The following is a 16,991-nucleotide window of genomic DNA, read 5'->3' on the forward strand; positions in this document are numbered from 1 at the left end:
GGAAAACCAGTCTGCTCAGAGCCAGGAGAGCTTCCAGCCGAGACACTTCATAAGTACAGGACGAAAAGTCAGAAGATTTTTTTTTTTTTTAAATTTATTTTAAAATAAATGTTTTGGTTTTTTTTCTCAACTCCTCTCTCCTTAAAGGTAGAAGAGATGCCAGGAACTACAAGCAGACCTGAAAGGAAAGTGCAACTGCAAAGATAACCTCCTTGAAAAGTAGATATATGCCTGAGACAGAGCTAGGAATTACACATTACATCTGGCTGCTATGTTAAAAAAATACCCAGAATCTTAACGTCTTCCTCAGAGTTTTGCGAACTTGAGGCCTGGCTACACTTGGAAGCAGAAGATTCAGAAAATAAGGCATCCATCCCCCTGATGTTGTGGTGCCGACAGATCTAGCTACTGCCTCGCATTAAACCACCCACCGTAATGGATCTGTAGATCTCACCAGAAAGAGAACAGAAATATTCTAAGTACAAAATTAAACACAAACCTCACCTATACACAAGTGAACATTCCGATTTACAGAATCATAATGTGATGCTAAACTTGATTCAAAATAGAGGAAGAAGTGTAAAGCTTCATTACTAAACTCTGTCCATATATGTATGCACAGATATATCAAAAAAGCTTATAAAAATATAACATAAAAAACGTAGAACATAAAAGATAAAAAGCCTCATCTCCCCACCATTCAGAAAAATTTTAGTTCAAAAAAACCCCTTAACTACAAATCTTAGAGTCCATCCTACGCAAATAATGCAATGGAGTAATGCAAAGTGGATGTATGCATGCGAATTATACACTTAAGCAAGCAGACAAATTCATCAGAAAATAAGAGAGACAATGAAGCTGCAGTTGTACAGTGAACACTAGCTTACATCAGTAACCCTTTCTAGCAGGTCACTCAGATACCATAATGACATCAAGAAGTGACTGCTCAGTAAATGGAGGGGACAAAGTGATTAATTAATGGAACATAAGCTGGACTCTCTCCCAGTCCTCACAGGCTGTGCAGACTCATCAGAATAAAGTCTGCTATTAAGCCAGACAGATACCTTAAATCATGAGAACATAAAGAGGCAGAGGAGGGAACTAGAAGGAGGATGACAAGGAGGAGTCTGTGATACCAAAGAAAGAGGCAGAAATTAAGTTTTACCTCTGGAATCCAGAGAGCACAGCTCACATGTGCCCACTTGGTCCCTGTCCTGGTAGCTTTCATGGCACCTCCTCTTTTGGGACACAGGAGGCACTGAGGATGTATTCCCAGTACGCAGGTGCGACACAGCCAACTCCCTTCAGGTACTTTCAAGATACCATAGCATGCCTTGGAGGAAAACAGGTATTGAGATCATTGTGCCGATATGATTTCACACACAAGCATTAATATTCATATGGACCAAAGGTTTCAAATACTAAAGGCACAGTTTGGCCTTTATTTAATCCTTCTCTAATTTCTTTACCTTAAAACGAGTCAAGTGATCAAAGAGATAAACAGCCTCTAAAGCAAAGTCTTTTTATGCCAGTTTGTTTATAGTGTAAAACATACCCATTGTGACTGCACAGCACCACTGGTGTTGTGAACATTCGTCTGTTTCTAGTGACTTTTAAATTTCTGAAGCATTTTTTGAAACGTAGACGTTTCTTTAAATTAGCTTCTGCATCTAATCCTTTTTAAAATCACAACTTCCTACCACTAATAACTTTACACTCTAACATAATTCTGTTTAGACGTGAAGGGATATGAGCTGTTTGACTGAAGACCGTTTCCTGCAACATTAAACTACCTTTGTGGTTACAGTTCTGTGCATTGTTTGTTACTTTGAATATTTATATGATATTGCAACAAAAATTACGGCTTATACTGAAATTATGAGGTGCTGGGTTTTAGGCCTATTTCCTGTGTATCGCACTTAACCCCTCAGAAAATGAGAAATTTCTTAAGTTTTGCTAGATTTGAGAATTAAAAACAAAAAGGAAAAAGAAAAAAATTAGTCTGCTTTCTGATTCAAATTCCTAGCAGTTCTTAATGGCTAACTACATGTGGATCTAGATATATCCCGCTGTACATACATACACGCACATTAAAGCTGAGTGTATCTGAAACCATTGGCTGCCACCAAGGTCTAATTCCACTCAGCTGCTCCAAATAAAAGCTGTATCAAAAGGGTAGCTTTCAGAGGAAATCCCACCATTCCTAACACCATCTCTAGGCACAGTAACATTGAAAGCCTCAACAGAACAGGATCATTAGCTGTGACCAGTCTTTCAGATTCAGATCTAATATAAAATTCCCACACTGGCCTTCCCAGCGTTCTGATTATAACATCTCAGTATTTAATATGAAGTGATACTATAAAATATTGCACATTTATGTCAGGCCTGTAGAGATGGGGACTTTTCTGAATTAAATCCTGCATTATAGAAATGCTGAGACTGACTGACCTAAATGCTATTTTGATGTGCTGACTGTTGTAAAAACCCAAAAGGGGGAGCTGTAATCTAAATTTTACAAGTGTTTTTTTTTTCCTCTTATGTGGCACATGCCCACCAGCATTCTTTCTATTACTAATGTAGAAGATGCATTACACCTAAGATCACATTTACGTGATTGGAAAGGGACTGAAACTATTTTCTAATTTAATCCAACTAATGAATGGAGGAGGCCTAGACTACTAAACCAGTAATTTCACAATGTGTTTGAGCTGGCACGAGAGGGCACCATGAAGGAGGAAATCTCTCACACTCCTCCTACCCACCACCTCCACACTGTGTGATGACAAACAGACCTGAAGCTATGTGGTGAACCAGGGCCGATCCAGATTAAAAACAGAATGACTTGTTTTTGTTAGGATTAGCTCTAGCCCAGACACGCTCCCCAGTTTGTTTCAGGCAGCTCCGGCATGGGGAAGGGTCAGGAGGAAGGAGGCAGCAGGCCATCAGCTCAAGCTCAGCAACCACAAGGCTCTGACTGCAAATTCATCATTACTTTAGAACAGGCACAGGCAGGGGCTGAAGCAGGCGGCCCAGCTGCTGGCCGTATTCCTGTCACTGGCCGCGTTACTGGCACTCAGGCTCACGTGGCTGCTTCACACAATGAATCAGATCAGGAAAGCGGCCGGGCTGGAAGCCAGCCCACTGCGAGCCGGGAGATGACAGGTCCTTTTTTCAGCCAGATACGTTTTCCGAGTATTACTTGCAACCCCTTCCAGAACAGGACACACAGAAACCACAGGATTCATATCCCTTTCTTGATTATAAGGATACCTCTGCCTGACTATGCTGAGCTCAGTCAGTGTAAAGTCTTGGCTATATCTGAAACACTATCAACGTGAGCGACATTCAGACTGAGAGCACGGTTATTGCAGGTGCTTATGCCTTCTAAAAAAGATCAGTCTGTTAAAGTGCCTACATGTGGTTTCAGATGGCTATATTTGGACAGCCCATGTCTGGTCAATTAACTAGTCAGTCAAGGAGGAAAAACCCCAGTTCTGAAACAAATGATCTTTAGATTCTTCACATATAAAGCAAGTCAGCATTTCCAGCCCTGTTTATCTTCAAAAGCAGGTTTAATAATAGGAGAAAAATTGTTTACAGTCACAGAGGAAGTACTTGCAAGTCCCAAGAACACACTTATGTTCCTATTAGACTGTAGATGTCCACATATTTACCATGCTAGGCCACTTAATCTACTGTAACTGTCAGGGTACAAAAATTCAACTTCGTATTGTACTGCCCTTCATACCTAGAAAATCACAAAGCCCTCCAATTAACATTTAATACTAGTTCAAATTCCACACTTGCCAAGGTAAACTAAGACCACAGGACAGCGTCAACATTTCTGCAGGTACTAACCTGATGGACACAGATATTACACTTGTCACAAAACACCATGTCATTCCCATCTTCACTGTCAGGGGACCGGCACACATCACAGATGACGTCTTCATCATATTCAATACCCAGTCCTTCTTCAGTCTCAATAGCGTGATTCATGTTCTCATGACAGTGTCGTTCCAGCACTTCAATTGTCTTTTCCATTGTGTTTTCATCCAGGGGCCCACATCCTGCAACGAAGAACAGGGAAGGGGAATTAGAGGACAGTCAGGTGCCTCTCACCGAGTCTGAGATGCAGGAAGAGAGAAGGACAACTTCTAGCAACTAAAGCAGTTAGACACAGCATCTTCTCTCCCATCACGCGTACTAAAAATAAAAAGGAAAAGAAAAATAGAAAACCTTTTTCACTCACTGGCTAATTATAAATACAAGCAGAACTACTACTGGAGTAAAAGTTTAAAGTTGTACATAAAACACAAGACCGCACATTGAAGAAAACACTACAGCATAGAAGACAGACAGCAGTTTCTGTAACTGCTAGCTGCTCCCATACAATCCTCCCTCCACCTCCATCACTTTAAGAAACACTAATGACATCCAAAATCACACAGAATATTCTTTCAAAATTACACACAATGTTCTTCTGAAGACTAACTCCCTAGGAAATAAAACTTATCAAGAACACTTTAGATCTTATAAAGGTACAGAAGTTGCCACCACCCAGTACCATCCAGTACACTACTTGAGTGATCAGCACGATGGATATGGAAAGTGCTTTTGTTTGTTTGTTGTTTTTTTGTTTGTTTGTTTGTTTTTGTTTTTAAATAAAATAGTAGATAAATATACTGTTGGCAATCCATACTGTCTGTTCACTTGAAAACTACACATGCTATATACACTTACCACTAGACAAACTTAGTATAAGCAGAACCACTTAAAAAGGATTTGCTACGAGACTGGTCCTCAGCTTGCAGCTTCAGGACATACACTGCATTAAGAAACCCTACGATGTTCACAGCTACCAGAAATCTCCGAACTGCATCCTCTCAAAATCCTCAGTCAAAAATGATGCTGTTGCCCATAGTTCACTATTTACTCAGACCTTCAAAGGTTGGGATATTCATGTAACAATATCAGAGGCTAACATTTTAACTGCTGGACTATGCACAAGAATGTGGCTACTAATTTGGATTCCTTGTTGCAACTGATAAACAGGGAGATGGAAAAGATAAATGACTCCCGATACAAGGTGTCTTCTGCCATTAAACTACTCTCTCCAATACCTGGGTATCTTCTCACTCCCTGAATTAAAAGAATTACAGAATCATTCAAGGTGGGAAGGTACCTTCAGAGGGCTCCAGCCTAATCCCTGGCTCCAAGCAGAGTCAACAGTGAATCCAGACAAGGTTGTTGCTCAAGAGATATGTCTAGTCAGATCTTGAAAATGTCCATAGATGGAGATCTGCCCCCCAGAAAAGCTTTGGTTTTGCTAACAGCATCCCTGCATGCCTGGGAAGCTTGTCCTTGCTTCTACCTCTTACATGCACCCTCTGGCACTGGAACTCAGTCATGAGTTCCCTCCTTCACCGAGCCGGTCTCCTGACGCATCTACTTGTTTTCGTGAATATACGCATGGATCTTTCTTGTGCTTGGAGGAGGCAGTCCTTAAAGTCCTGCTAGCGCTCTTCAGCAGTTCCACTCTTCAGAGCTGCCTCCCAGATCCCACCTACCAGTTACCCAACTAAGTAGAAACCTGCTCTCCTGAAGTCCAGGACCAGAAGGCTACTTCCTTTCCTCACTCCCCTCAGGATCTCGGTCACCACTATTTTATAGCTACTACAGCCAATGCCGCCATCAATTATCACATACCTACAGGTTCTTCCTTGTTTGTGAACAGCAAATCCAAGGCATGCCAAATATCTCCCTTTTTTGCCCATCTGTCCTTCCTAAAGGACCTGCAATCATCCATGGAAGAATGCCAGCCACACAGGCTATTCCACCACAACTCAGTCACGCCAGTGATAATTCCAAGATTATTTTCCATAGCTCACACCCCCCTCATAGCTCTCTATACCCACAACTTGCATGGAAAAAAGAAAGTTTACTTAGCTGATGTTAAATGGCCTAACATGTGTGAAACTTAATTAGTCTGTTAAGAACCCAGCACGCAAGCTCCTCAGAACTCTGAATTTGTAGCAATAATATGTTCAAGTTTAAGAAATGGAAACATCTGCTTTTCCTACACACAATTTTTTAACTTTTGAAGTTCCAAAATTGATTCCACCTGGTGTGGGCTTTTTCTCTCCTGCCTCTCCTGCAGAAGTTGCACATGATTTTGGATGTGACGAAGTTTTTAGGCACAATGGGCAAAACATAAAACGTGAACAGATCAAGCAAGCCATTATTTTAAGCATTTTTACCTCCTGTTTTTCTTAGCATTTCCATTCAATTCTCATCCAGCTATCTTTAAGAGATCTCACACAGCAGACTACAACTCAAACAGCAGAAATCAGCTGCTGTTTTTAAAATTAGAACTTGTAAAATTACCCATTTCTGTAAGCTCTTCATTTAGCTCCTGAAGCCAAAAGATGTCCATGTCATCCAAGTCATAGCGACACACAGATTCTGCCAGTTCCAAAATGTTGATGTAACCTGGTTCTGTGGGCTCTTGGCTGGAACAATGGATGTATTTCCTGGGTCGTGTATACAGTACTTCTTTCACCTTTTCTGCTACAACCCTAGAGCGAAAGTAAAAAAAGAAATGGAGAGTTACAGTTTTTTTAAGATCCATCCTTGAAAGACATGAAATATTTGCTATAAGTGCAAAGAAACCTAGTGTTTCACAGATTTCAAACTAGCCGGTAAGCGTAGCCAGGCTAGGGAGACAGGATTCTGTAAATGTCATTTCTTCACACAAAATGTGCTAAGCTTTGCTACGTACACAGAATCCTTTTTAAAATGTAAGACTGTGCATACGATTTTCAATTTAACGAATGCTACTAGTGCGATGATGCAAGTGTTTTTGAAACCCACAGAAAGTATTATGCACAAACCCCCCAACAATCTTTGTACTATATTCTTCTTAAATAATAAAAGGGCATCTTTCCAACTGACTTCTTGAAAATACCAGCTTTTTCACAAAAGCTTAATTTGTTCTACTGGGGCGGTGGGGTGGGAGAAATGCTTGCTCTTCATTTGGGATAAACAGTCTATCCTTATTTTGTAAATGACACTTCATCCATGTTACAAATGTATTATTTTTGTTATGTAAGAACCATTTAGATGCCAAGCAAAAATGTAAACGGGAAAAAACAGCTAAAAATCATTCAGGACGCAAGGGAGAAAAATATTAGTGTTTTCAATCTTTCAATTATTTTAAGAGATAAAACTCAGCGTTTCATTAGTCAACTAGCCTATGGGAATGGAAAGACTGACCTTAGCTAGATAAAGTCAATCTTTCTCTGAATTCAATGCAAGAGGCCCTGCATGTGAAAGGAAGCCAGGGAGAGACTGAATGGAACAGTGCCATGTGTGAGCAGCTCTGCATGTTTTCTGGAGCTAACCCTCCACAGGATAAGGAGAAAAGAAAAGCTGTGGGAAATAAGGCAAGAGGAATAAAGAAGGAGCAGGCAGCAGTCAAGCAGTATCCCACATGATTCTTACTGGACAATGTGGGTTGTCAACGTTAGCACAAACAATGTTCTTCTGCCATTCTTCCTCCCTGTTCACCTTGCTCATTTTTTCCTCTCGCTCCCTTGTGAGCTTTTCTTTTCTCTGGTCCAGCCAAATCTATAGCAATTTTTTCCTCTAATATAATACTGCTGGTATGAGATGCAATATATTTATTTTTAATAACTTGGTACTGACAATATCCCCAGTGGAAATTAAATTATGCTGGCATCAGCGCTTTCACTGGACAATTCATTTATCTTCGTCTCGAAGACCATGCTGGCAATAACATTTCTATGTTGAAACACACTCCGTTTCCACCAGGAAGGGTTGCAAGACTACAGTGTTATGTTCTCCTAGTCTAAGCACAGTGTGAGAGAACAAAAGGCTATTTATATATCTCCTGAAACTGAGATCACTGAACTTCTATAATGTTAAGCAGCTCTTGGTGGCAAGAGAAGGCAGAAAGGGTTAAAGCTTTGGCAACAATAACCAAAATTAAATTATATGAACAAGTGAGTAACTTTATCAGGTATCAGTAACTACTGTGTGCCTACTGCTCTGTATCACCATGCTTTATAGGGAAGCCCTTCAAGTAACATGTATGAGATTTGAGTTTAGTTTTAATTTATTAAACTCACCATACTCAAATGAAAAAACAGTTTTTAATCCATAGCACCGTGTGACTCAGGAAAAAAAGACCCCCTTTTTAAACTCACAATGTCGATAGTGTAACAGTGTACAGACAGAACAAAATCTGGACTGAAGTGCCACAGAAATGTTTTCCAAATTGGTACTTGTTTGGTTTAAGAACATGCCTGAAGGCTGCTGCATTGGAGATTTACATATAATAACACAGAAAAGCTCACTGCATTTAGACAACCTATTTTTCAGAGACCATCTTCTCTCTAAGTTGACATTCCGTGCATGTCATCTGCATCTGATCGCCATTACCTGAGAGAAGGCTGTGGAATAGTTTCTGGACTGGCTGGAACTTGAACCCCTTTCTCCCATTCTTGTTTCCATGTGTCCGCAAAGATATAATATTCATCAGGGTTGACATGGTGAGAATCTGGTAGTTTCATGGCACTAATGAGATCCTTGCGGAACACCTGCAAGAAACACCAGGGAGAAGAGTGGCTTGAGAAGGAGTGTTGCACTAAAGGAAGCAGTAGGTATTTTTCTTAATCTACACTGAAACAATTGCATATACCTTGATAATTTTTTTAAAAGTACCAGCACACAAAGAAGTCAATTTGAAATTACCTAGATTATTAAATCTCAGTGCATCAGGTGCAGCATGACAAGAAGTTTATGCTAACTCAAACCCACACTGCTGCTCAAAGGCTAATCAGAAGGAAGAAGGCTGTTACAGGCAACCAGGGAGAGGGGAGAGGAGGTCTGCATCTGATTTAAGACTCCTCACCATATCACTTTCAAACAGCTTATTTTACTTGCCAGTCTGTAGGCTTTACCCCAACTTAATACAAGGTAGCATATCCTTTTCTTTCACTCAGTTTAGCTGCTTTAAACTGTCATATTCATCATGGGCTACGAACAGTTGCCATGGCAAAATTGATGTATAGGCACTTGTTCATTTATTAAAACCACTTTAAGTTTTCCTGGTCGGGATCTCTGGGATCAAAGATGAACAGCTGCCTTTGCTGAAACATGAGATCTGTGTTGCTCTGTGCCCAAACCCTGATGCAGGCACAGGGACACAATCCAGCCTCAACATCCTTTAGCAAACCTATACGATGAAATGTGCCATGGTGAAACAAAGCAAACCCATCAGTGACAAACCTCCAGGCATAACATTCAACTCTTGGCTCAAGAGGATTAAGTTTTTACAAGCATGCAAACATGATTATCAGTCATCTCAAAGCTTACTTAATGTCAATGTCTGTCAAATACAGGTGCATACAACTTAAATAAAGGGCATATGCATCCTTTCTGGTTTTTTTTCCTCCACTGCTACGCTGCACCAGTTTAACACTCATAAAAGCAAAACAGTGACTGTGGCTTGGTGTTAGAGAGACATCACAACTAATTAACTGTATTATCATAACAAGAAATCAAATCCTCAAAGGGCAATAAAATGAAACAGAAAATATCCCTGCAATAAGCTGTGGCGGTTGAACTGTCTTCTTACTAATTCAGTTTTATAGCCAGAAGAGTAATAAAATGTCTCGGAGCCAAATATCTTCATGTACCCTTTTCAATTTGACAGCACCAGACCGGTTATGCCTACTGCAAAAATTCTCAGCTGTTCTGGAAAATCATCAAGTAAACATTATTAAAAAAGGCTCTATACTAAAAACAGCTATTGAAATAGGCTGCTGGTGACCTGGAACATCAGTATTAACTTCATTATATCCTACAACCGCGTCTCACATGGGCTGCCAGGAGAGCAAGCTGACCGAGGGAACTCAAAAATCACAGACTCAAGGCTCCCTTATTTGCTACTGGTGTGTTATCTGCTTTGGTTTAGACCAGACTGTTCACTGCTGTCTTCTGTGTAAAACTCCTCAGGTACCTAACAGGCCTGTATTAAAATGTGAATGACAAGAGTGAAAGCATTAAGACTGCAAGCATCCATTTTTTTCAAGCAGTATGCGTACACACCAAAAATAAAATGTAAAATTATTTATGCCACGTAAAAGGCATTTTCATTTTCCGTGTTACAGGTACAGAACCAGGATTATAAGAAACACTAACACAGCATGATTCCAAAGAACTCCAGAAAGAAAAAATAATCCAATGAATAAGAAGTGCAATGACTGGTTTAATTATCAGAAAAGATATTCCTCAAACCTTATCTGAGGTAAGTGCTTTACAAACTACCTTTTAAGCCACTGACAGAATACAGAAGTAGAGTGCTTCATATCCAGCCCACTATTTTTTAAACACTAGATGAAAAATGCTATTAAAGGCATCAGTATTTTAACTACGCTGCTTAGCAGCAAATTCATCTTCTGATCATCCATTACGTACGTGAACTGTATAATTTGTATTTTTAGAGCACAAATCCCCTGGAGCATGGACTTTGTTGTTTTTTTGACTGTTGTACAGTACTGACCACACCATCACCATGCTGCAATATTAAATTCCCTACTTCAGATTTCTAAAATTTACAGTGGAGGTACCACTGAAGGTCAAAGATTTAACCAATATAAACATTAACTGCTGAAACCTTAAGGAACCCCAGAAGTCGACCAAGACTTCCTAGGAATTACCTATTCATATTTGTGATAGAAGTGCAATTGAGTATTTCCTGCAGACATTTGGAATCATTACGATCTCTAGCTCTCATCATTCTTCATTTCTTCACGTGTGGCCAAGCAGGGTCTTCCAACAGTAAAATACTACTCTCAGAGGTCAACGTAGGAGAACACACGCCTTGGTCACTCACTCTATTTCCTTTGTTGTGGAAATAAACCAGAACACCCAGGGGACCCAAAGAGAGTTTTCTGACAAATGAAGTAAAATTTACTTCAGCAGGCAGCCTCAAGGCTATGAGCTAAGCCAACTCGGCCACGAGCAGACACACGCCTTCAGGATTTAGATAGCCAGCTTTTCTTCGTGGTTGTTTCTTTTTGGACACTTGCTTGAAAAACAATGCAGCTCCTTTTCTAACTGTATCCATAAAGCAACAGCGAGTCCACTCCACAGCATATACTCTCCTCTTGGCAAGGACCACGTTCACTTCCACAGTTAGCCCATGAAGTGCAGTGGTCATCTTTCAGTCATCCAAAAGCAGTTCTATTTCTTACCATACTTAAAACACAACGCTTCAACTTTATTTTAATATCATCTGTAATATCATAAATATTGAGAAGACCCGAAAAATAAGCGTGCCAGGTCTAGGCTAACAAGGCATTCCCATTTGGACACATCACTGCTCAAGACTAGACTCAGCTAGCACTGCATGTCTACCATGACAGAGAAGGGCCTTGCAGAGCTGAGCTACAACCAACCGACTGCAGCTAGCAAAGCCAGGTCCCTACACACAGAAATGGGAAACTCCCCAGCGCTGTAAGCGTTTGCTGAAGTTACTGTGTGACAGTGGGATTTTTAAAAAAAATGTTTTTAGCAACTGAAAGCATGAAAGAAGAGATGAGTTTTAGCCCTGCTTACCATGCAAGACTGATTGGTCTGAATTTGCCATTTCATTTTGCTGCCAGGAATTTTTAGTTTCAGCTGAAAATGGTGCAGCACTTTGAGTGAATGACGTCAATGAAAAATTTGTTTGCTTATGTCATAATAATAATCTTAAGCATTTTGTTGAGAAACTCTAGTAATTATTTCATGCTTTAGAGCTGGGGCTTAAATCTAGAAGAGGAGACCTTGCTCTTTAGTCAAGATTAGCTTTTTGCTCTGCAGTAAAAGTCCACCTGGATTTCCTGAGACAATAAGAACTTCCTAGTCACCTCTGCAGAGGCGCGCTGCTGTCTCTAAAGCCTTTAAAAGCTAAATTCTACAAAAATTCTCCAGAAATAAGGATGCTCTGCTCCCCCACGGCACTAGCACACCAAGCAATAATGATATCATGAAGCTGCGGAAGGAAAGATATGGTTCGTATGTTTTATTTGTTTTTCAGACTTCTGAGTCCTATTTGGAAATTATGTTAGAAGAGTACATCCAAGGAAAATTAACTTCTTAGAAACCCTTTATAAATGCTTCACCAAAAGCTGTCTGTGACTTTAACCCGAACTCCTTCTGGAAGCACTCTATGAAAATTCAATATATAATCTTCCTCACAGGACCCTCCTGTGCTTACTCTGCGGATAAATCAAGCCTGTGAAACAAAGAACACTATTTTGTGCGAAGTGTCCTTACCCACTAAAGATATGAGGGAAGATACAAGTAACGCTATAGAGAACTACAGTAAAATATTAGCATCAAAGACAGAGAGTGGGTCTTGACAATACAACAGCCTTCTACAAACCCCATCTTCACTGAACAATTCAAACATCAGATCTGCACAGACTGTCAGGCATCTTTTGTTCATGACCATTGCAAACCTAAAACCACATTTAAAAAAAAAAAAAGCAAAGAAAAAAAAAAGTCAAATACGTTTTCCAACACCCCTCCTGCAAGCTAGTACTGAAGCCGACTGATACCATTGCTCATTCACCTTGTCTTGCCCAAATGCATGTGCGAGGGAAAACAAATGGACTGTGTCATCTCTTAAAAATGGAAAGAAACCCAATATTTCTTCTTGCGACGCTCTCTTGAGCTTTCAGGTACTTTGACTACCTGCTTACAAATCCCCAACAAGTATAAGCCACTTGTCACAGGCATCTAAGCCACGACTGGGAACCACACCTCAAAGGTTTAAATTATGGGTTAACTGCTCTGTTGTTACAATCAAAGAGGGATTTCTGGTGGGTTGCACCAAATTGCTTCAGTCCTAAGGCTTCCCCTGCGCCAGCAGAGACCGGAGAGAGTCAACACGTATTTCCATTCCTCGAGCCCACCGCTTAGGGCGTCAGAAGACCCACTGCCCCAGAAACACAGAGCCATGACTTTTAAAAGGCAGGAGGGAACTACTATGTCCCATCCTGTCCCCTCCAAGAGTATACTTGCAAAAATCTTTTACAGAAAACAGCGCAGAACGAGGGCCAATATCCTCTCTAACTAGAGGAAAGCTGAAACAGCTAGTATTTTCTTGGATTTTTGGTCTCCTTCACAACGCATCTCGAAGGCCAACTTTGAAATTCCAGGTGCCAAACACTCAAACTACAGTCGACACTTTCTGTAAAGTAAATTACACAAGAGTTTTTTCATCATATTTGGGATCAAATCATCTTTTTTTATTCACCTTTGAAAGGATCTAGTAATTTTTTTATTCCTGTAAGCACCCATAAGCATTAAAGCTTTCACCACTATTGTAGCTCTCAAGAACACCCTCAGCAAAATTTAAACACACTTACAAAGCAGCAGTTTACATCTAAAATCACCTCGTAAATAATAAAACAAAAGCCAAATTGTAGTATGGCCTATTACAAGTGTAATATAGAGACATAGTATCTGAGCATAGATAGTTTAACCTTTGTATAGATGTTTCACAGTATGTGAAAAAGACTGCCCTTTTACAGAGGATGAAGCTCTAAGGACAAAATTTGGGGGGCTCATCCTGGAGAGGTAGAATTTTTCTCGCTAATACGTTGCCATCTGGGCACAAAGTTTCTGAATTAAGGCACCTTATTCTAGAGGAGTCTGGAAACTCAAGACAGGGTGTTTGGGTTTTGTTTTTTTTTGTTGGGGTTTTTTGGTAGCGAACTAAATAAAAGGCAACATAATTTTAAAATGGAAATGAAGCTACAGTTCCAGGCATGTATGCTGACTGGAATGAAAAGCTTAAGATGTTAAAAAAGCTGGGACAGAAAGGAATAAGTGTAACATTACATTTGTAGTTCTCAAACATCCACACAATTTGGACATACACTGCAGTAAATCCTAATGTTCAAAACCCTACTCCCTAAAACTATTTTTATGGATTATCCAGGACTCAGGCAAATGAAATATTGTACTTGCCTAGTCTCCTTTACAAGCATGTATAGGAAAAGCCAGGAAATCAGACACTAAATCAACCCTACCTAACATCATGTCTCTGACAGTATCTCATGAGCCAGAAGAATGTGCAAGAACACATCAAGTTTCCTTCTAGTTGCTAATCAGGCATAAGCTTCGGATTTGGGGATTAATCCTAACAATCAATTTTTAAAATGGTATTAATTTATACAGATATTTAGAAAAATCTGTACTCGTTATCATCTGTCCAATTCCTTTTTTAATCTTGTTTAATTCTCAGTCTCAACAACTTCCTGCAGCAGATGAGCTTCACAGTCTAATTACATGATGCATGGAAAGGATATCCTTTTAATCGCTACAGATTTCCTAACTTTTGGCCTCATTCATCCCCCCGCCCCGCCTTTCCTCCCCAATTCTTCCATCACAAGGACAGGCAGGACTGAAGCTCTAGCTTTGTTGTTTCCAGACCATTCATACTTTACTGTTATGCCTGCTCATTCACTTCCAAAGGTAAAATAGCTCAGCCTTTTCACAAGCAAGCTTCTCCACGCCCTTATGCATTTGGATCACCTCTTGCTAAAGAGTTCAAATAGTCTGAGACAGTATCTCAAAGCAAAAAAAGATCATAAAAATAACCAATGAGGTTGCACCTCTGACTTACATAAAAGTATTGCAAATTTTTTTTTTTTAATCAACTAACCCAAGCAGGCTAAAAAGCAGCTCACTGAAATGCATAAGGCACATTCGCCAGAGGTCTTGAGAAGCCTGTACAGATGTCCAAGTTAATTCAGAATTTTCTAAGGTAAGCATGTGCATAAAGGTAACAGTCTCCTATTGTACTATGCACGGTACATGCAAAGCAATACTATTTAACCACGTTGCCCATTCATTCACAGAACAAACCCAACCACTTTCAACCTGCAAAAAGACATTTTCTGCCAAGAGTCTAGTCTTAGAGGGTGCTCCTCTAAGATCAAGACCTACAATTTATGTGGCAGTTAAATGCCACTAAAAAAAGTTTCACATACCCAAGTAATGAAAGCAGGCCATTTACTTGTGGAAGACAAACTACATTTCACATGAAAACACAGCTGTCGCTAGCAGCAAACAGGGATTAAAAACTACTATTGCTGTGAGATTCAAATCCCTGTTTGCAAAGAGAGGTAAAACACTGCAATCTTACATGGGAAGGGTTAAAAAAAAAAAAAAAAGCACAATGCTAACTTAACTCCTTTACAGTTTCAAGAGGCAGAGAGAACTGAAAAAAAACGTGTACAAGCTTGAGTGTCACAAAGATCTCTTAGGCTCTTTTGTGACCCCACCAGCCTAAGGGAAAAGAAACGGTCAGTCATTCAGGATGGTCCAGCTAATAGGTTTTCCCTGAAAAAATTATTCCAACTACCCTGCCATCATTTTCTGCTGCAGCTTCCACAGAGACAGGAAACTGCAAAGTACAGGCTTCACACTGAGCCAGACATCCAAATGCCTCCTACCCTGCTACTCCCACACAACCTATTGCTTAGGCCTGCAAACCCCTCCTGTCTACGTTTAAATCCATGAGGGGCAACACCACGAATGGCATGTGGCCAACATCATCATAAAGGTCTGAAAAATTGGTATGACTGGTGTGCCTGTAAACTTAACATAATTTGTTTATTCAAAGTAAATGATAAAAAGTCTGCTATCCGATTAGCTTTAAGTCACCATTTCAGTAGTTTGTGATAGATTGTAATCCAGAAGGGCAGCACCAAGAAAGAACCACAGTCTTGCTTTTGAAATTACGCAGAGAAACACCATGGTCTGAAGAAGCGTCGTCATAGGCTTGCCTTGTTCTCACCTTCTTCTCCAAGGAGTAGAATGGGGTAAGCAGACCCCAGGTCCAACCCAGTAACGTCCCTTCTGCACTGATGTAAAGCCCTGGGGTAAGTCAGACTCTGGGAACGGGCTTTGACATTTGCACTCTTAACACTGCACCCCTTTGCCCCACGGTAACACCAGATGACCTCTCTCCACTGAGGCCATCCCCACACCCATCTCGATTCTGAAGCACCGGGGAGGCAATTCAACGCAGAGCAGTCCTCAACTGCAGCCACTCGTCATTTTTTATAGGCAACCACAGAGGACCATGGCACATACAGACAAGTCCTGTGAAGCAACGGACAGATACACTAACTTGCTTCTTGGTCACAGTACCAAACCTGAGCTTTTATTTTGAGAGAGAACCCAGGTACTTGGGTTGGGCTGGAGATGGTCGAGGAAGTGGGAAAAAGCCTATTTATTCACATACAATTTAATTGAGAAAGCCAGGCTTACTGGCATGAAAGAAAAATTAACGTATGAAGACCACGAGCAAAAATATTCCCAAACATCTATTTATAGCTTTGACCTTTTAGATTTTCTGCATCACTAACTCAAGAAACAGCCTGCTGCCTGGCAAGCAGAGGTGAATGAAAGGAGAGCAATGCCAACTTGTTAAAGAGAGTCCTTGCTAAAGGGATGCTGTCAGCCTGAAATTTTACATTTCTACCTAATAGATACTGGACAACTATTACTACAAAAAACTTGTGGAATTACAACATGATTTTTGGAAGGGTGTGTGGTGGGGTCTCTTTTCAGTCTTTGCTTTACACCCTTGTCACCACTTGGTGCATAAATAATCAATTTCAATGCTCTGCTGACAACAGCATTTCATGTAATACACTCTCCAGCATATGCTTTTCAAGGGGTTGGAAGGAGTGCTTGCTTCTAGCAGAACGAAAGGAAAAACTGGAAGGATGGCCAAGAGTCTTACGTACAAGCGGTAAAGATTATTACTGTCAACTTCCCTTTCATTCCCTTTCCCAGAGCCAGAGGACTTTACTTTTTTTTTTCCCCAGGGTTCTTTTAAATATTGTACTTGGGACACTGCTCCAGAAGAGGACGTATTCTAAGGTTTGAGATTT

The 16,991-nt window shown here is 40.4% G+C and overlaps 1 protein-coding gene across 12 annotated transcripts in view; it reads right to left on the minus strand.

Annotated features, from left to right (window-relative positions):
* JADE3 (jade family PHD finger 3) overlaps nt 1–16,991 on the minus strand; it is a 69,165-nt gene that overhangs the window by 14,547 nt on the left and 37,627 nt on the right. For all 12 annotated transcript variants that reach the window (XM_087758053.1, XM_087758049.1, XM_087758050.1 and 9 more), the window contains 4 exons: nt 8,467–8,624; nt 6,391–6,581; nt 3,862–4,073; nt 1,166–1,333 (listed from right to left, as the gene is read on the minus strand). In XM_087758053.1, coding sequence (XP_087614179.1) covers nt 1,166–1,333; nt 3,862–4,073; nt 6,391–6,581; nt 8,467–8,624 — 729 coding nt within the window. The remainder of the gene's footprint in view (nt 1–1,165; nt 1,334–3,861; nt 4,074–6,390; nt 6,582–8,466; nt 8,625–16,991) is intronic.

The sequence above is a fragment of the Nipponia nippon genome, unplaced genomic scaffold (genome assembly GCF_047370975.1).
Source record: "Nipponia nippon isolate SJK-2023a ecotype South Korea unplaced genomic scaffold, ASM4737097v1 scaffold_2, whole genome shotgun sequence".
NCBI classification, from domain to species: domain Eukaryota; kingdom Metazoa; phylum Chordata; class Aves; order Pelecaniformes; family Threskiornithidae; genus Nipponia; species Nipponia nippon.